The 20,822-nt window shown below is 45.3% G+C and overlaps 1 protein-coding gene across 2 annotated transcripts in view; it reads right to left on the reverse strand.

Moving 5' to 3' along the window:
• TENM2 (teneurin transmembrane protein 2) overlaps positions 1-20,822 on the reverse strand; it is a 945,756-nt gene that overhangs the window by 125,633 nt on the left and 799,301 nt on the right. The window contains exons 11-13 of one of the 2 annotated variants that reach the window (XM_023514814.1): positions 13,694-13,888; positions 7,611-7,811; positions 5,685-5,870 (exon numbers count right to left, since the gene is read on the reverse strand). In XM_023514814.1, coding sequence (XP_023370582.1) covers positions 5,685-5,870; positions 7,611-7,811; positions 13,694-13,888 — 582 coding nt within the window. Of the gene's footprint in view, positions 1-5,657; positions 5,871-7,610; positions 7,812-13,693; positions 13,889-20,822 lie in introns of both variants that reach the window. The other variant, XM_023514817.1, reaches the window with a different exon arrangement.

The following is a 20,822-nucleotide window of genomic DNA, read 5'->3' on the forward strand; positions in this document are numbered from 1 at the left end:
AGGCCCTCTGTTTTTTCCATGATCCTTTAACATAAAGTCTTTAGTGCATGTTGCAAGATTTGAGACTCACACACTTGGAAGGAATTTTGGTTCTTTGGCAAGGCTTAAGTGCAGAGTGCTCACTATATACAGGCGAGGCATTCTTACTCTTCTGTGTTTTCTTTTAAGTCTGGAATCTTCCTTATGCTAACTCTCATCCATGGGTTTACGTTCCAAGAGTTCCAAACTGCTTTTAGTTCCTTGCCCTTGGGAAGTCAGGAACACCTTCTATAAAGCTATTGACTAGTTGAGTCTGGCCACTGTGGGCCACAAACCAACGCAAAGGACGATCCAAATGACTGTCTCCCCACAAAGCTGAAACATTAAGGATTCTTCCCCTTTTTTCCTTTCAGACAGGCGCTCATCACACAGACAGCTATTACTAAATCATGTAAGGAGCAACTCCATTTACACTCCAGAATGAACGGTCAAGTCATTGAGCCATTGAGTCATTGAGTTAGACAACGTATGTTACAAACTACAGCCTGTCCATTTTCCAACTGATGCTGAAAGCCCCTCTTCACCATCTAGGATACAAAAGCCAACATTTTTAGTGATAAGAATCTTACTACTTGTAAAGCAGTTATTTTCTTTCATTTTTTTATTTTTGATGCGAAAATGTATTCTTATAACTTCTGCTTCCCAGTGCTTGTTCTGGGTTTGGATAGGAAACCTCAGGCAGACTCGTCTGACCCAGACTCAAGGGGACTTTCTGGGCATGTGAATGTTCCTTGATTTGCAATGAGAAGCCTCACATTTTGGCCAAATTGTGGGGGAACAAATCAGCTGTGAAACACCTTTTGCACTCTGCTAAAAGTTTGTCCATAATTATTAACAGAGGAAGGCCATTGTTTCATGTTTTCACTTAAGGGGGGCAAAAAAAAGGGACTCTAAGGAGAGTTCCAATCGGAGCCCCAGGAGGAATAGGTTGATTAGCCAATCCGTGAATTAGTGCCTCCACGGACCTGGTGGTAAAGATGGCTCCACGGTGGCTAATTTCATCTCAACTTGATCTCATTGTAGAGTCATGAAAGCTCAAATTTCAAGGACAATAGCTATAAGAACAAAAAATTTCCCTAACTTAGAATGAAACTGGAATGAGATGCAGCTGTCCTCAGTTTGAAGTTAGTTCATTCTGACTGTCACTTTCTCTCCAACCTGTTCCCTATTGTTCTGCAGCGTGCCCCCTCTCTCTTGGACTGTGACCCTGTCTACTTCTGATGACAATCACTTAATCAGCACATCAGATTATCGCACGGCTGGTTTTACCTTGGGTAAAGATTCATTTTCCTTATTAACATCACAAGAACCTGTTTCTTTCCCCAATCAATTAAAGAGGCAAAACAGAAAGGCCCCGTGCGATACAGGGAAAAGAAAATTGTTCTGACTTGTGGCACCGGGGCGGGTCACTCAGCCCCACGCGGGTCCTAGGAATCAAGCCCTCGTGATCCTGAAACACAACTGGAGGTCAGAACCACAGAGATAAAATACACAAGTCGGAATAACTCTTGCAGATGTTACTCCCTCCTTGGATATCAAACAGTTCACCCAGGGTGGGAAAGTGCCCGGGGTTGGGAGATTTAGTCTGTGGCTTAGTTTGCATTATTCACAGGGACTGTCCCGACAGCCTATAGTCAGGAGATAATTGTAACAGTCCACAATTAACGTTTAGCGGCTCTCCTTGTGTTTCCTGGCAGTAAGAATGTTGGTTTCTCTTTGTGTTTTGCCCAAACTATTCTGCTCACAAAGCACGCTGACCTCTACTTTATCTCTTCACGATATGAGATACTTATCTAAGTTTAACATAGTTCATAGTGATTTTGACCTAAAGGAAATTCTGTAGTTCCTTCATGCACTGGTGTTATAGCCTTTGAGGGACCTTCTGCCATCAGTTCTCAGTGTTAATAAGGGTTGGTGGTAGAGGTGGCATGTGATACGAACAACCCATTTTAAGATTGTTTCAAGAATAAAACTCTTCTAAACACATAATGTGCTTTCTGATTTATTCATAAGAGTAAACTTGCGGTCTATCCAAATAATGCTAATAATACATTTCAAAGATACACAGGCACTGTGGCCGATTTAGATTCAAAATGTATTTCTTATCCACACAATCCTGCAGATTTTAGCCAGACCTTGTTAGAGAGAGGTAACATAAAAATCAGTACCTGGTAGACTCTAGTCTGCCAGTGAGTTAGCTCTAATAGCTAACATCAAAACATTATACCTTGTATTTAAATCTTTACCAATCTGTACTAAATTTCCAAGTAGAAATAATTTAGGTGCAAATTCCTGAAATCCAGAATCCTGAGAGTAAACTGCAGCCTATCCAAATAATCCTAATATATTCCAGGGATAGAGGTGACTTGTGGCACTTGACCTGACCCGGGTAGGTCCTGGTGCTCCCACTTGACCGAGCGTTAGCTGTCTGTGCTTTTATCCTCATCCTTCCCTCTCCGTCTCCTTGTTTCTTTCCGTACCATAAATGTAATCCATAAGTGATGTGAATTGTTCCACGTACTATTTGCAGTGACCCCCCAAGAAAACTACCTCACTATGACCTTTTGAAAATAGGCCGCAGACAGCCCCCGTCCTTAATTCTAACCACCCACAATTCTGCCTCACTCCAGATGTCCCCCTGTTTGCTGTCTAGGTGTCATTTCATTTTTATTTATTTCCATTTTCAAAATACAGCCTTTGAGGCTGTGTTCGGGAAGGACCAAAGGGTATCCCTTTCCTCTGTCAGTCTCCCCAAGGAGAAGGACTCATTCTGGGCTTGTAAATGGTGGCATTTACTTTAAATGGAATGACAGGAGTGTCTGCTCAAAGTAAAAGACAGGAAACTCCAGGAAACAGCTTTGGGAGCCAGAGGTTGAAAAGCAAAAGAAGCAATTATGCGCATACAAACATCTCTCTAGGTTTTGAATAGCAAATCTCACCAATCAAAGCATGTTGGAGTTTTTTTTGAGAAAACCGCAGTGAACATTACTATGAGGAGATGGCACATATCCTACTACTAAGACTACACAGCCCTGATTTCTCCCAAGAAAAGGCTTTGGTGCTAAAGATCGTTCTAGCTTACATAGCACGAACTCTAAAGTCACAGGAGATCATAGTTTAGAGTCAGAGACTTTCCTGGACTGTCTTCATTTAGGGAGCTTTGCCTGGCAGACCAGTTGGCACTTTCTCTATGTCTGTCCGTCAGCTCACAGAGATTGAAATTTGAACAGAACACCTCAAGCAGCAGAAACACCTTTTCCAATTCATCTCACCCAAAGGGCTAGCTTGACCGAAACCTCTGTGTTCACTTGTTGGCCACATTCTCACCATTCTCCACTGAGACCAAAGTTGTCACCTTCCCATCTCATATTCAAAGGTCCCAGAGACATTTTAACTCATCTGCTGCTCTCCTTCCTGTGATGTCTGGAGTTGGCCCTTGATAACCTCAGGCCACCAGTGGTGTCCTTTACTTAATAGTGGGTATTAAACTGCCTCCCCGTCTCCATTAAGACTTCTGTCACTCTCTCATGCAGGGTCCAGCCAATTGTTTTCTGCAAAGGGCCCATAACACGTGGCTGTGCAGGCCACACAGGTTCTGCCCTCATTGTGCTGTGCTAAGATATAGCGTGGAAACTGTCAGCACCCATCACCAGATGGGTGTGGCTGTCCTCTAATAACAGTTTGGAATTGGAATTTCATACAATTGTCACGTGTCAGGAACTATTTCTCTTTGGATTTTTCTCCTACCTTTGAAAAAACCTAAAAGCTATTCTTAGCTTGTAAGCCATAGAAAAACAGGCAGCAGGCCAGATCTGGCCCCCTGGCCGTAGTTTGCAGACTCCTGCTCTAGCTGTCTGGACTGCCCTCTTGGGAGCTATTTCCAGAGTAAAGACAGGTTGTAGGCAGGAGAGAGCCAGCAGGCATCACTGTGGGAACACATCCTGGCCCTCTTCCTCCCAAATGTGGGGAGGGGGAAGCAAAGGGGAGGCGAGGTTGTATTGTATGAGTTGAAAGTAAGGTTGTTGATTGGCAAGGGCTTCTGAGGGGGGAGCACTGGGGGCAATGGAGATATGAGGGTGGGGGAAAGTCTCTATTGAAATCACACCGGGCATGCAAGAACATCGAGAGGAACGCCCCTGATGAGTGGAAGCTATTGTAAGAACTGTCTTGCTATCAGGCTGTGCAGCAGCCCTCCCTTAAAAATCCTCTGAATTATCCCTCAGACTCTGCAGGAAACTGAAGATAAAAGCGGCTGCAGGGGAGCAGGACCTGGAGAGTCATTGAGAGTTTGCAAAAACAATTCACTGCCAACAGACTGTCCCAGCAGGGTCCCAGTGCTATGGTTGTGGTCCTGATTGGTACGCTGCCCCTCGGATGCCCAATTAGATGGGACTGGAGAAACCTCATGCAGACTCAGATTTTGTCTCTGCTTAACCACCCAAATGAACAGCATGGGAAACTGAGTCCAATCTTATAAGTCAGTCCTGGGCAAGCTCCTAACCCTGTCTCTTAGTCCAAGTGGCCCATCTGTGGCTGGGTTTTTTTTTTTTTTTTTTGAGGTGGGGGAGGGAGGCTGGGATAGAGGGAAGGATCCAAAAGTAGATGATTGGAAACCGAGGTACTTTCCAGGGGGCAATTAGTAGTTTGGTTGGAGACTTCCCTGAGAGTTTCCATGCAGGAAAGTAAATTAGCCAGCTTGACCTAATTAAACAACAAAAGCCAAAACTGGAGGTGAAATGATGCTTATGTGGACTACTCTGTCCTCCCAACTGTCTGAGAGATGTGGACAGCCACACAGCACCAGCTTCCAACTCCTCCATCAAAGGAATAATCAGGAATAGTCAACCAAATCGCAATAATGATAAAAACCAAACAAAAACGGAAACAAAGCAGCTTCCAAAAATATTCTTGGTTAAGAAGCTTATATAGAGAGGTGGCTACGTGAGAATGAAATGGGACCAGCAAGGACACATTTCATGATGGTGCTAGGGACAGAAAGGGTCGGGAGTCCAACGAAACAGCCAGGGCCGGCAACATGATGCACAAACCTCTTCCAGTGGCACCTGGCTACCCAGGAATCTTGGGAGTCCTTTCTGCATCTAACCGGGTCTACAGTGAGTTCACATTATTATTTTTGTTTTGTTTTTAGCAGGCCCAGGTTCAAACCTGCCAGCCCCGGTGTACAGGGCCGGCACTCTAACAATTGAGCTACAGGCATCCAGCCTAGTTCACATTGCTGCCAGGGAGCAGGCTCCAGTGATCAAGCCAGTTGGGAGAGGCTTTGAAAAGAGCAGAGCTTCGGACTACAGCGATGTGGGGGTGCTTGCAACCTCCAGGCCCTGACAATTTCCCATGCGTGTGCATATCTCCCACCCCCAGATCGGTTGTTTGGATGGGTTTTCTTATCCGTTACCGTTCCTTTCCTCCCAATCTGGAATCCTGGAAAGAAGGGAAAGCTCTTTCCAATAAAGGATCTCATTCTCCCCTTTCTCTATCCCCGGGAGATTTGGAGAGGCAGCAGGAATGTTGGAGAGCACTGTGTCCCTGAAGGAACAGCCAGTTGCAATGCGCGACCGTCACTATAGATCTACGATTTATGAAAATAAAGCAATATGTGCCTGTTTCGGTGCCTGCCGTTTGCCTACCAATGGTGCAGTGTTCACCATTCCAGCCCTCTCGGCATTCACATTTGCCATCTTTACAGGTCCCGTGCTCAATGCAGCGGGGGTGGCACACGCGCTGGTCACACGCTGCGCCTGTCCAGCCCTCTTCACAGCGGCAGGCTCCCCCGATGCAGACGCCGTGAGTGCCACAGTCTACTGAGCACACTTCTGGAAGAAAAACAATGATTACAGCTCAACACCACAGCTGGTGAAACCTTCCATGGAGGCCAGACCACACAGATGTGGCTCGGGCCCCTGGGGCAGGCCCCCGAGGCCTAGAATCTCTGTCACCTGGAGGCTTGTCTCTCACTAGCTGAGTGTTAATTTATGGTTCTTTTTTTTTTTTTTTCTAGAGCAGTGGTTCTCAAAGTGTGGCCCAGCCCCAGCAGCATCAAGTGTGGCCTGGCATCCCAGCAGATCGCCTGGGATCTTGTTAGAAATGCAGAGTCTTACGCCTTGGTTGGACAGGGTGAATTAAAAACTCTTGAGAGTAGGGCTCTGAAATTGAAATTTCCTTACAACGGGTCCTCCTCCAGGCAGTTCTGAGACACACTGGAGCATGAGAACCACTCTTCTAGAGATTGAGACTGTGGCGAGGGAGGCCTGGCAGCGGCTCCGGTTTGGCGAGGCTAACAGGGAGGTACCCACCTGAGAAGACCTATCTTCTCCGGCGCACCTGACTCCCCAGCCAGCTCAGGTTCCTCCCTCATGGGACAGCCCGAACCGACCAATCCTGAGAGGCCAGGCGGGGACCCCACTGCTCCCTTCCTGCGATGAGTGATGACTGCAGACCCACCCTGACCCAGATCGGCACCCTGGCGGTAAGAACTGCCGCTGGTGTTGTGCTGCGTTTACACAGCCTCTTTCTCAAAGGAGCTCAAAGTCTTTTGTGCTTGGGGAGGAGACAGACAGACAGATAAGCACTCTCTGGCGTTCCAGACCTCTCACTCGAGGACAAGCACGAGCCAGACATTCATCCTCGCATCAGCCTACCGAGGGAGGCACGGGTCGCCATGCCAGGAGAAGGGAAGCCAGATGGGGGTCAGTGACTCACTCAAGGTCACACAGCACATCCCTAGCACAGTTGGGCTTTGGCTCTAGGACCGCTGCTTCTTCCCACCCTCTGCGAAGCTTTGCCAGGACCACCGGCATCAGAGTCGAAGCCAGAGTCGAGTGGGCTGAGAAGACATCCCAAAATAGCCCGTTTTAACTGACTTTTTTTTTTCTTTTTGGAATGAAATATTCATTTCTTCCCCATTGTAGGCAAAGCTTCACATACATTCCCTTTCCCAATTGCCATGGCAATCTGACAGCTGTCTCACTACCCAGAGGAAGGGGGCGGAATGATGAGGGCTTGCTTGGAGAGGCACTTGTCAGCGTGAACAGAACCTTTCTTGGAAAGGTTGGGGCTGGCTTGAACTGTTGAACTGTTCCATTTTTAAGGTCACTCGGGAGGTAAGACACATACTCTTAATTTTAGGAAAATAAAATATACAGGACAACTTCATGACTTTCCCATCACTGGAGTCTCGCAGAGCTTTAGAACATGGTCACACAGCACCCCAGGATGTTCCATTCATTTTGTCTGGGACTGGATTGTTCTGTTTTGTTTTCTGGTACCTTTGGGGAGTATACCTATAATGTAAATGGAAGCACCCCTCCTGGGCCCCTCACCCATGTGCCGTGATGGAACCAACAAAGTCTGAAACCAACGTAGTGTTTCTTTTTTTCCCTCAAAGGTCACAGACTCTACTACTGAGGAGAAGAGAGTGAGAAAGGCGTGATGTGACTGGCTGAAGTCCTCGGGTCCCAGGCTAAGTGTGAAGTGCAGGTTCCCATCCCCCTGAGAATGGGTAGAACACAGGACGCATAGTGCTGGGACAGGAAGGAGGAAACCTCCTGGCTTACCAACAGAGCAGTCGGGACCCATCCAGTTGGGATCGCAGCTGCAGAGGCCTGTGTCGGGGAGGTAAGTGCCATGCCCACTGCACTGGTCCGGGCACTGGACCCTCGCCAGCTCACAGTTTAGACCACCCCAGCCAGGGCTGCAAAGGCATTCTCCATTCACACAGACCCCGTGGCTGGAGCAGGTCGGATCCAAGCAATCAACTGGAAAAAACAAAGCAAAGAATCGATCACCTGGGGGGACAGGCCACGAGACACAAGCTTACCACTGAGCGGCGCTAGTGGGTCACCAGCTCCTGTAGTCTCGCAAGCAAAGGGAGCAGCCCCAGTGACACTCAGGAGTTCTCTTAAAGCACACACCCATCCTTGGCATCAAAGGGTTTTATTGGTCAAGACACCAAATCTCAAACGTGAAGAAGATACAAGAGAAACAAAAGGGCGATTTCTCAAGCCGAATTTAGGGGAAATCAGACACAGAGGTGTTGTCATTCCTCCTTTAGAATCTTGTTCTTATAAACACGAGCACCTTGACGGAATCCTTTCTGGGAGTGGAATGTGAGTACCTGTCAGGTCTCTCCATGTGCCGGGAACCCAGTTACCCCGCACGAGAGGAGAGAAAAGTAGAGCGGCTCAGTCTAACTTCACTAACACTTGACTTCCAAAGATAACAGAAGATTAAAAAGAAAATCAAGGAAACTTTTAAATGAGTCATTTTCCTAATTAAGTTTCTCTTAGGCTAAGTCTAAAATTAGTTTTTATTCTCTGAGCATGCACCTACTGATGGAGTTAGTAAATGTACAGGAGAGAAGAGGTGACGCTGGGTGTGGAAATGGTCAAAGGGTACCCTGCAGGTAAGTATGAGGACACCGGGTGGGGACCTGTGGACACGGCACTGACTTTCCACCGGACAGGCGATCAGATGAGTTAATGGGTAGGGTGCAGGCATTGCGGCTCTGGCTTGTTAATAGTTTAGCCATCCTAATAATCAGAGTGGTCATCTACCCAGTGAGTGACCTGAAGGTTATTATTCAGGAATCAACTCAAGGAGAGGAGACAAGTCAGTTGCAAAGGCCAGTCTTGAAGACAAGACTTTTTGTCTGAGAATAGGATCTCAAACCTTGCACCTCCACTCAACTAAGGGCTAGATAAACAGGGTGTTCTCAGGAAATGACGTGGTGGAATTCACGGGATAAGGCTCTGTGCAGGGTGGGGTTTGAGTGAGGAACGAGGCTCTGGCAGAGGGCTCAGATATTGCTCTGTGGACCAGAGTGATGTGACATCTTGCCACCTTCATTGATTAAAACATACATTTCCCTCATTTTAACAGCTTTGAAATCAGGCCCGTGGGCCTAGCGGTTCTCAACCTGTGGGTCAGGACGCACAGGAACTGTATTAAAGGGTCACGGCATTAGGAAGGTTGAGAACCGCTGGTCTTGATGAAAGTACTGCTTCTCCCATCACCTGGAGACACGGCTAGTTTGAGACCACTTGAAATTCTTTTCTTGAGGAGTTTCGGGACACACTGACCCTGTAATTCAATCCCTTGTACCCTGTAATTCAATCCCTTGTGCACACACGTGCCATTTTACATAGTAGATGCTGAATACACAATTGCTGTGAGAGTGAGGGATAGACTTTGCTGGAAGCATTTGCCGTTAGTGGGACACACTTCCAGTGGGAAGGACTGATAGGAGAAAGAGGAGGTCCTAACATTTCTTGTTTCTGGAAAAAAGAATTCATATTTTGGGACCCTGAAACGGTGAACGAATCATGATCATGTTCTGAGAGAAAATGTTGGTTTTCACTCCTTGTCTAATGCTGAGATTGAAATATGCAAGGCTTCTGGCCTCTAAACAATTCATCGCTATCACCAAGAAGGTAACCCTCTAGGAGTCTCACCTCTTTCTGGGGTCGCCTATTACAGTCTCCATGTCGGTGTTTTGTTTTCTTTATTATGGAGCACAAAATAATAGTGTGTCTTAATACTGATAGTACATTGGCTCTAAGTACGACATTTTTTTAGATTATCCATGTCACAACTCGCTATTCCTATGGGGCATCAGACTTGAGGAATATGTACTTATTAGAAATCACAATATTCCACGAAGCTTCTGAAGAGCAGTCCTCCCTTGAGTTAAAAATAATAATTTTCAGTGTTATGAGATGTTTCTCAGGATCTCATCTGGATATTCTTAGGAGGGTATTATTTATGGAAATCAGTTCCAAACTGTTTAAGCTATGAGAAAAATGATTTTTTTCATGTAATCAAGAGTACACTCCCAGAAAGGTGAATTTTAGTGCCTTATTATTAGTTGGAGACGTTTATGATGATGTTACATGATCTGGTTACAATCACGTCGGAGTTGAATTCATTGTCTTGGGAAATATAATTCCTGATGATAATAAACCCTTCTGATATCTTCAGATTTGCTCCAGCCAGGATGGTGGAGCACATCTGGATATAAATTCAAGCTGGAGGGTTCAAATACATGGAAGACGTTTGCAAAGGGGCTGGCTCACGCCCAGCACCGGCAAGGGGATATTTCAAGTGCTGAATACGTGATTGCTGTGAGAGCGAAGGGCAGGCTTTGCTGGAAGCGTTTGTCGTTGTTAGTAAGACACACTTCTGATGTGGAGGGCTGATAGGAAAAAGAAAAGGTGCTAACATTTCTTGCTTCTGGAAAAAAAAAATCCTATTTCTGGACCTGCAATTTATGAACTAATACATTCAGGACCGGCCATGATCACATTCTTCTAATAGAGGAAATCCTGAAATTCCAGCTTTTAACTCTGTCCCCATTTTTAATATAGCGAAATCAAAATAGACACAAACGTATCTTGAGTGTTATTGCTTCCAAAAGTGCTCCCAACCTATAATTAGCTATTTAAAATGTTTGGTGAGGTGCCAACAGCTAGGCGCTTTCAAAAAATATTAATATATCATAATCTTTTTCTTAGAAGGATGAAATAAGGAAGAGTAATATACTAAAAAAATGAAAATGGCATTTTTCTTCCACATAAACGAGCTCTCTCTTCTCTCTCCTGAATTACAGTAGGAAGGAAGGAGAAAAGTCCGCTGAGATTTATTAGCCCAGTACTAGAATGCCATCAAAAGAACCATTTATTGTATCTAAAAATATAAGCTAACCCTTTCTCTGGCCAGTGATACCAGTAAATATGCCCTTCATGCTATATAATTACAGCAGCTGATGGCATGTCTAAATTCAAACTTGAAGAGGGGCAGTTTCACTATGAATTTTAAATTTGGTTCCAGTTTCATAAGATGGTCTTGTGGCCACGTGGCCACGTCCTTAGCATCATGAGCAGGCAGGAGGGACTCTGGCATTTTACGAAGCCTTATAAATAGAAACAGTGTTACACTTAAAAGGGGGACAGTGGCCTTTACCAGCTAAGTACCATGTGCCCCGAAACACCAGCCCCCTGGCAGCTGAAATCATTAGAACTCATTTAGTCTCGGGCCCTCTGTAGGTTTAACAAAAAAGGGTTGTGAGTGCAATTCCTATCCCTAAGGATAAGAAAGGAGGTCAAGGAGTTTTACACACAACATGTACCATCACCCCTTGAAGGACCATGAATTACATTTATGAAGTTAAATGTCACTGAGAAATAACCACGAGACTGATGTGAAAATATAGCTGACTTAAGCTGGTGTGTCCTCGTGGCTCCCGTTACCCTCCCTCACCATTGAATGAGACCTCCTGGATACATCCTTTCGTTTTCTTGAGCAAATTTGCTAATAGCACAACAACGTGTATGCAGCAAAAAAAGAAGGAAGGTGACTATTGATTTCACTGCCATGGCTGTTTCAGGTAAATTGTTTGAATGTTGTGATTCTGATGAATGTCAGGAATGAAAAAGCTCAATGGAAGAAAAAGTGCTGATCTGGACTTTCTGATTCCATTTCCTATTTTGAAAACAGAACATGAATCACCTCGGTTCATTCCTTCGGGGTAGCAGAAATCAGCAGGGGGGATCTCATTCCTTCATAATGGTCTGTGCGGCTGACTTATTTTGGTGGATGTTTAATTCACTCTGAACATTTAAGTAACACTGGGTGGGACCCTGAAAAAGTTCAGACCTCACTGGAAATTCTACTCATACAGCCGAGTACAATCTTCAATTCAGAGACTGGCAATGTCGCCGCCTGGGCACTCTCCTCTCTCTCTGAGTGATGTATGCATTAGGTTGTTTTAACCTTTCTTGTCCTATTACGGGTCGGCCTCATGTTTTCAGCGAATGCAGCTCTGCTTCCTGCAATCCATTTATCTTTAAGAACTTTAACCTTTCAAGCAGGGTTATTAAATCAGTATTTCCTCCATCCAAACTCCCAATTTGGTTTTATGATGCAGACAGAGGGAGGCTACCTTTCATAATAGAGGCAAAAAACAGAGAGAGAATTGAGTAAGTGAAGATCTGGGGGTCAGACTTCTGGGCCCCATTAAGGGCATTGCTGCTGATAGACTGAAAAATCTTAGAAGAGTAATGTCATGAAAACTGACTCTTTGTAGACGTAGTTCTAAAAACTACAAAATGGGAGATTTCACAAGGAAGCGCGTGTGGGTCTATCTAAGAATAAGGTCCTGTCAGTCCTCAGTGGCGAGAGCCATAGTGATGGCTCGTTGGGCAAGGAGCTCTGGAGATGTTTAAGTCAATGGGATGGGTAATAGATCTGAGCACCGGGCTGGTCCCTCATCACCAGCCTGGCCATGAGGATCTGAGAGAGGACACAGATCACCTGTGTTGTCCCCTGGGACCTTTTCTGCAGGGACGCCCTGTGTGGTCATCTCACACACAGCAGGCAGAGGCTTTACTTTTTCCCTTAGTTTGTTGGGCAAATCAACACTTTTATTTCCACTGGGAATGTAGGAGAGAATAGGGCACTCTGAGCTGCATGGGGACACAGACCTTGAAAAGAGGCGCTCTGCTGGGAAACTCATGATGGCACCAAATCAAAGGTTGGGCAGCAGGCACAGGGCTGGGAGGGCCTTACCTTCCTACCCATCATGCCTGATGCTTTAGACACTGAGAAGCAGTCACAGGGCAACCAGAGACGATACTCTGAAAGGGCAAATACAGAGGGAGAAGGCTGACAAAAACTTGGCTGAATTCTCTTGCCTTAGAGGGGCGTGAAGTTAGCAACCATGTGTTATTACCAAATGATTCCTCTGAACTCCCCGGAGGGTCTGGGACTAGTTAGAGCTGCTTTGGAAACCCCTCCAGAGAAGTGCCTTTTCCTGCATTGCCTCCCCTAGCTCCCCTCTCCTGACCCTGGGCCTGATCTCTGACTGTCTTCTGTCACATTGGATTGAGCCTTGACGTCCCTGATTTTTGCCTGTGTGGGCTAGAGGCCCTTAAATACCTGCTATCGCGAACTCTCCAGGGTTCATCACATCCCACCTGCTCCCCTCTAATCCTGCGGGATTGTAGGGAACCAGGCTAGTTTGCCGTGTCTGGCATTTCTAACGGCATAGACAGTCCTTCAACTCGGGCCGCTGCCCCTTCATCCTCATTTTGTGGAGATATCTACAGAGAGACATTGATGGGTCTCTGTTACCAACTATAACCAAAGGACAGGTTTGAGGAAGGCGGGGGCTTGGGGATCCTTGTTTTTGTTCTCTGGCTGGATTGAGTAATCCCCAATTTGGAGGATTTTAAATAAAGCAAGAGCAGAAGGGGAGGAAGACAGGGAGGGTAAGAAGAAAAGAGGAGAAGAAGGAAGGGGTGAGAGGAGGACTCGAAGGGAAGGGAAAAGAGAAAGACCAACCAGGGCAGATAGAGACATTTAAAGAGGAAAAACGAAGAAAGAGAAAGGGACCCAATTTCTATAAAGGAGAGAAAACAACACATTCTCTCCAGAACTATCCTCATAGGCCTTTCTCATTCTCCAACTGAAGTTCATTAAAGCCAAAGGGTTTGAAGTTTTCTGTACAAACTGTTGAGGTTTCCTTTGCAGAAAATGTTGAAACTTCCGTCGCAAAACACAGAGGGTGGGGCGGGGCTGGTTAGCAAAGGTCAGGCCCTGCTCGCACCTGCCCCACCGCTGCCCAGCCGGGGCCTGCGCTTACCTTCCTCACAGTGCTCGCCTTTGTAGCCTGCGGAACACACACAGTTCCCCTCGATGCAGGAGCCGTGGCCGCCGCAGGAAGGGTCGATGCACTGATTCATGGGCACGTCGCACTCGGCACCTTTCCAGCCGCTGTAGCACTGGCACGTCCCTTTAGAGTACTGTCCATTCCCGCTGCAAAGGACGGGGCAGGCAGCTGCACAGACCAGAGACACAGCACCAGGTCACGAGGGGCCGACGGGGGCGGGTGGGAGTCTGAGCAGGGAGAGCTAGCTGGCCTCCTGGCTTGGCTTACTAGGCTGGGGACTTTGGCCATGGACGGGCAGTGCCGTCCCCAGATAAACAAGAACAAAAATGCGACTAATAAAGCACTTCTTACCAGTTAAGTGCTGGCACAGTATAGAAGGCTTTGCATGCAATTTATGACTTAACCTTCACAATCACATTCCGAGGTGGAAGCTGTGAGCATCAGCCCAGTCTATGGATGAGGCTCAGACTGGGGAAATGACTTGCTGCAGCCACACAGCTATCAAGCCGGGCAGCCCAGGTGGAGACCACAGTGGCCTAACTCTAAGGGGGGGGGGCGCTGAACTAAGTGACTTGGACTTCTTTGTTGTTGGTTTTGGCAGTGGTGGTGGTGTTGGGGATGAGGTTCCATTTTGCTGATGATTTTATCCTCAAACTAGTCCACTCCTATTTCTGATAAGTTTCTGTCTATTAAAAAGGAAGGTGAATGGGACGCAGTTCGGCCACTGAATCTCTCTTTTTTTCTTATCTATACCAGGAAGAAACCTAGGAGCCCTCCTTTAGCTGCAGTTTTGCTTCTTTCTTTCTTTTTCTTAGTTGTGAGACAGGTCTCACTCCATGCCCTGGGTAGAGGGCTGTGGTCTTGTCACAGCTCACAGAAACCTCAAACTCTTGGGCTCAAGAGATCCTCTTGCCTCAGCCTCCCGAGTAGCTGGGACTACAGTCGCCCGCCACAATGCCCTGCTAGTTTTCTATTTTAGTAGAGATGGGTCTCTCTCTTGCTCAGGCTGGTCTCAAATGCCTGAGCCCAAGCAATCCACCTGCCTCAGTCTCCCAGAGAGCTGGGATCACAGGCGTGAGCCATCCACCAGTCCCGCAGTTTTGCCTGCTGTGGTTTAGGTTACCCATGGCCAATTGCTCTGAACGTAGGTGAGGACAGCAAGGTTGAGAGTGAGGGTGACCATATTCATACAACTTTTATCACAGCATGTTGTTATAATTGTTCTATTTTGTTATTAGTTATTGTAGTTAATCTCTTCCTGTGCCTAACTTATAAATTAAACTTGATCACAGAGATGTATGTAAACAAAACACATAGCATATATAGGGGCCAGTATTCACGGAGGTTTTAGGCACCCACTGGGGGTCTTGCAATGTTATCTCCTACAGAGAAGGGGGGACCACTGTAAACGTGCCCGCTTCAAGATGCAGCATGTGGTGCATCATAAGGTATAGAGAGCAAATGTTCCTGGCCTATTAAAAAAGCAGGGGTCAGGCAAGCTGAAGATACGAAGTCTCTTGCAGTGCACACCTCAGCTGGGACCCTCTTGTATCTGTTAGTGGGAAGAAGGTAAGAAAATAAATGGGGATTGTCTGGAGATGACCCACAGAGCTCCTCAGTTTGGCCTCAATGGTACCAGTTTCCCCTTTTAGAGTTCATCGAGAATGAACTTCAGTGGCCTCCTGTGGGTTTGGGATTATCACTCCTGCATCAGTTTGTAAGGACCTAACTTCGTAAAGCTGCCTTCTAACCTGGGCCTATCATGGGAGTACTGTTCCCGCTATAAAAATGGCATTCAGAGACCTTCAGAAATGACCAACATGTATGTTTCGGTGACTCCCAGGGTTCCCATGATATGGAACGCGTGGGTTCCCAAAACTCCACATGTGTGTACACACACGCACAGCCGGGTCAGTCTCCCCCTGCTGTGCAGTGATTGCCAGCTGCCCCACCCTTGCCTTATTCATCTTTTCTTGTTGTCATGATTCTATTTAGTTTTATAGTAATTAGCTTTCCTCTGTGTCTAATTTCCCAAAGACAAAGTAAGCTATTTGAAGACAGGAACTCTGTTTATTATCGTTGATTGCCTTCCAGTGCTGTATCTGTCAATGTTGGCTCGATTAGGCAAATAAATCCTGCGTTCGTGATATTCAGATTCCCTCATGGTGGGATTAGGGACAAGCACTGAATGGCCGCTTATGACAGATATGGAAAGGACAGTTCCTGGCGTGGACCTGCTGTTGCAAACACAATGCTTTTTCCTAGGGAAGCTCAGGTTTTACCTTAATTGCAAACTGTCCTGAAATAGAACTATCTTAATAGTTGACATATGATCGAGGGGATACTTTCCCTGAAAATGTTTTATAACAGGACAGTTGTGAAAACTATGGGGAGCACTTATCTGAATGAGCACTTATCTGAATGAATCTACCAGGGGAGAAGAATGAATTCAAAAATAAGAACATGAAAGCGACGTAAGAATTTTAGGTGAACTCTCTATGCTTCCTCTATGTTTCCAGGAGGCTTCAACAGAAGGATCTGTACAGAATTGCTACACATACTGATTGTGTCAGAGAAGGGAGAGGAAAGCGCTCTGAACGCAGGTGCTCAAGATTCAGATTAGGGAATGGGCAAATGTGATCTAGCAGGAGAAACTGTGGACTTTCTTAGTTTTGAGAGGTGCTTAACACAAAGTTCGCTCTATGTCAGTTTCTTAGGAGAATCATGCTACACTCGAGTTCAGGGATGGAAAACGTGTGCACACGAACTACAGTCCAGTTCTTCCTTCCCACACCTCTGTGGATATCATTAACTGATCACGGCATCTTGTCCCCTGAGCCCAGGCAGAGCCTCAAAACTTTCAGTGCAGTGCTCAGGCTGAGACTGGCTAGCCGCAGAGGTGGCATTCGAGAGAAAGCCCAGCTGTCATTTCTGATCAAAGTAACAGTGAAGGTATCTCCTGGTGGGAAGACCACACCATCTCTTACCCCTTTTTCCACCCCTGTGCACGGAAAGAAGCCAAAAGTGAGAAGTGTGGCCACATCACATGTGGTTAGATGAGCTTCCAAGAGCTGTTTCTGACTTGAGGGTTATAACTGGATGAACTGTCATGGATGGCAGGGAAAATCATATCAAATCACCAGTGCTGGTTTCTTGTTGTGTCCTCTTCCCTCCCCAAAGGCAGAACAGGTTAGAAAGTAAGGAGCAGGTAACTGTTGTCTTTATTAATTAATAAAATATACTTAGGATATTCTTCTTTCTTTATTGTGACACTATTTCTCTTCTGTATAAACTCCAAGTGGAAAAAAAATGAGATTGTCTAGAAGGTAAGAATGGGTTTTATTTAGAACCAGTTGCCTGGGAAATCAAATTTAAAATGTGTCCTACTTAAATTGCTCAGGGAAAAAAAAAAAAGAAAAACAGTCAGGTCAGAGAGTTCTCCACATTCTAAGTGCAGCCTTCCTCCAGTGTGTTTGCATGTTCATTGAGACTGTGGTCAAAAATGCAAAACACTGTGATTTTGCTGGTTGGCAAGGAGCTCAGAGCTTCTGTCACCCCAAAGAGTAGAAGGTGGGCCAGTTGGAAGAGTGAAACCCTGGGAATCTTTTTGCCATCTGGGCAAAGAGAGTGCAAACAAATGCCAAATGTGCGCCCTCTAGCGGTGGTTGTGACACCCTGCATGGAGAGCACCTTCCTTCTGGGGTAACTGATTCATTCTGAGACGTAACTCAACCCAGAGAGTTGCAATTATCTAAGGCTCAGCCTGGTTCTTATTCAAGAGGCTAGATGTGAAGTAGGGAACCTCCCATATTAATAACTCTTCTTATATTTTTACCACCATGCAATCTATATCATTGTTTAATGATCAGTTATAGAAAACTCAACCTGACTGCACACTCCCATGCCAAGAAGTGGAACAGAATATAAGTGGAAAAAGCAGAGTTTTTATGTCAGAGAGATATAGGTTCAAGGCCCAGATGGTACCTTACCAGCTGTGGGATTTTGGCAAGATTACTGAACCTCTCAGAGACTCAATTACCTCTTCAAAAAATTGTCTCTCGGCATTGATGGCAGGATTAAGTAAGATAACAGGTATAACTCACAGCAGTAGCTTATCCATAGGCAATTACCAGATGCTCCCTTGTGAGATTTCAAACCGAATCTCCAATCTGACTTCAAGGGTTAATAAAATAAAAATGCCATGGGTCTCAAACACACACACACACACACACACACACACACACACACACCCCTCCACCACAGATGTGTCAGATGATACTAATGGAAAGAGTTTATCTGTTCCTTCCCCCACTCGTCCCTGGCGTGGGTCGAAGTTGGTTCTGATTGGTCAGGAATCACATGTGGAGTATTTCATGTCCCTGTGTGTTCCTCTTCTTCTTAAGGCTTACAGGAGCAGAACATTGTGCATTCAAGCTTCTATTTAAAATTAATTAAAATGTTTGTACAAATTGAGTATTCCTGCTTTACTAAATCTAGTAAATGGAAGCTCTACGACTCCTGCAGAAGAAAAATAAATTACTGCTGCCACTAACAACTGACAAGTTAACAGGCTGATGACAAAAAAATGACACAATTTAGTTTCACCTAAGTGGTATGAAGCTCATTTTAATGATCAAGCTGGAGCTCCCCTCCCCAAAGTTCTCTGCCAGGGATTAGACGAATTATCAGTGCTATTTACTTGGTGGAAAGTAACAGGACAAACGACCTGTCCACTTGGAGTTCCCAACAGAGAGAATAACTAGAAAAAAGCTAGAGGTTATTGGAAAGACTCGGTTATAAAGCAGAGAGAAAATGCTAGATGTGTAGAGGGAATTTCAAATCATGTATCTTTTAAAAATTATTTGAAATCCGATTTAAAGTCCCTTTGGAAAAGATATTTGAGAACACTGGAATGTGAGTACTGCACGTAAATTGTCAAAATAGTACTGATAATTGGTTGTCTTATATCCAGTTTGTCAATACACAGTGATGAATCACCTATATGTGTTAGTAGCTGGGTTAGGTGGCGGGGAAAAAGTGACAGAGAAAGGAGGATGCCTTGATCCTCTGAAGCAATAGAAGTATGTAACATTTAGGTCATGGAAGCTAGGGAAAGGTCGGTGTCCCTCAAATTAAAACCGGTACCCCATTCTTTTTGAGGTTGTGTATTATCTTTGGGCTAAGCAAAAGCAGTGTCAGGAGAGCTGACTTTCATTCCTGGCTAGATCCCCACAACTGGCAATCCATTTGGTAGACAAGTTTGATACCTCCCCCCACTGCACACGATAATCAGAAATAAATTCCATGCCGATTTAAGATCTAAATATAAAAATGAAAACTACAAAAGTATGAGAAAAAATATTGAGGACATTTTATTTGGGAGGGAGGCCTAAGACATAAATTCTAGAATCCATGAAGGAAAGGAAGAAAGGTTGGATTTGATTATGGAAGATTCAAATCGTCTAGGTGACAAAGGACATCCTAAATGAAATTCAGGGGCAAGCAACACCGGGAAGGAATCTTTTTCACAAATGTTAAAATGTTAATAAAGTTTGATAACTGAAATACACAAAGAGCCCGTGCAAATCAATAAAAAGAGACGAATTAAAAGGACATATCAGAAATTATATAAATTTCCGGTAAAAGTATGACAAGATACTCAGCTGCATTAATAATTAAATACGTAGAGAGAAGAATAATAATGAGAACTATTTCCAGGCTTATCAGATTGGAAAAAAAATTCAAAGGCTACTGGTACCCAGTGTTTCTGTGACTAAGGGGACAGTCTCAGTCAAATCCAGTCAGTCAGTAGAAACCCAAATCCAAACTGGCTTTTGGGGAAATAATTTGTCACTCTATGGGCAGCTGCCTGGCTCACTGAGCCCAGCTGAGAAGGCTGTTGACCTTGACCCCTCAGTTTTCCCTCTCCATTGAATGGGCAAAGCAGTAAGGGCTGGGTGTGCGCAGGGAGGGAGAGTGAGGGAGCTGGACAGCAGCACGAAGGAGCGATTATGGACGTACAAATGCAGAGATAACCATCCATTCTGACTGCCCTGGTCACCTCTGACCTGAGCAGCCCCCCACCTCCCTGCCCAGAATACTCAGACACTTAGTTGTTCTCAGTGGGGACAAGATCCAGCAGGGATGCCCTGGAAAGAGAGGAAACCAGAGGACGCCTTCTGACAGCCGGGGTCAGAGTCCCCGGCTCCGAGGGCCCGAGTTCACCTGCACCGACTTCCTCATTCCCATCCTGTCAAATGGCACATTAATAAGCAAGAAAGAGATTCAGGGAAGAATTTCCAGAAGGACAAAAAACTCATCAGGTGTGTCAAATCTCTGACATTCAGGAGCCGTGTGGGGAAAGAAGCGCATGCTGACTTAAGCACGAAAGTATGGATGCTTTAATTAATCCGGGGTGAATTTAATTGCTTTAGTTAAGTGGAAATCGGGTTAAAAATGATGCAGAGCATGCTGGGGTGTGTTAAAAACATGACATATGAGTTGGATGAATCGATAAATTAAAAGTGCACAGATGTTTTAATTAAACCCAGGGAAGTTAACGAAGATCGCAAGAGACTTTTAAGCCTATGATTAATTCAATTCATTTAAAATACCTGTAGAGATATGGGGAGGCCTCCATTTTGAGAGTTACGAAAGTTCTCAATCGATAAGTACTTAAGCTGTTCTTAAAAAAGTCTAAGTTCTTTTATGTGTGTGTGTGACCGAACAGCATTAATTACATAATGCATATTTAAATTCTTTGGTGTATACAATAAGCTTTTCTCTCCAGACAGAAGTAACTTTACGCTTTTCACAGAAGCAAGCACTGAGATGAATTTGCAGATTATTGGGTTCCCATTATCCACATGCATGGAAGCCTCCTGAAGGCGTGGAGGGTCTGTCTTAGTCCCCGCTGTCCCCCCGGGGCAGGTAGAAGAGCCCTGGGCACGGGGTAGGCTTATGGGTCGGCCAGCCTGAATGTCCTGCCTTTTCCTTTGTTTTTACCAGGTGACTATGGACACTGTACCTTGAGCCTCAATTGCTTTATTTATTTATTTATTTTAAGAGTTTTATAGTTTTAGCTTTTTTTTTTTTTTTTTGA

The sequence above is a fragment of the Otolemur garnettii genome, unplaced genomic scaffold (assembly GCF_000181295.1).
Source record: "Otolemur garnettii isolate 467f Iridium unplaced genomic scaffold, OtoGar3 scaffold00003, whole genome shotgun sequence".
NCBI lineage: Eukaryota > Metazoa > Chordata > Mammalia > Primates > Galagidae > Otolemur > Otolemur garnettii.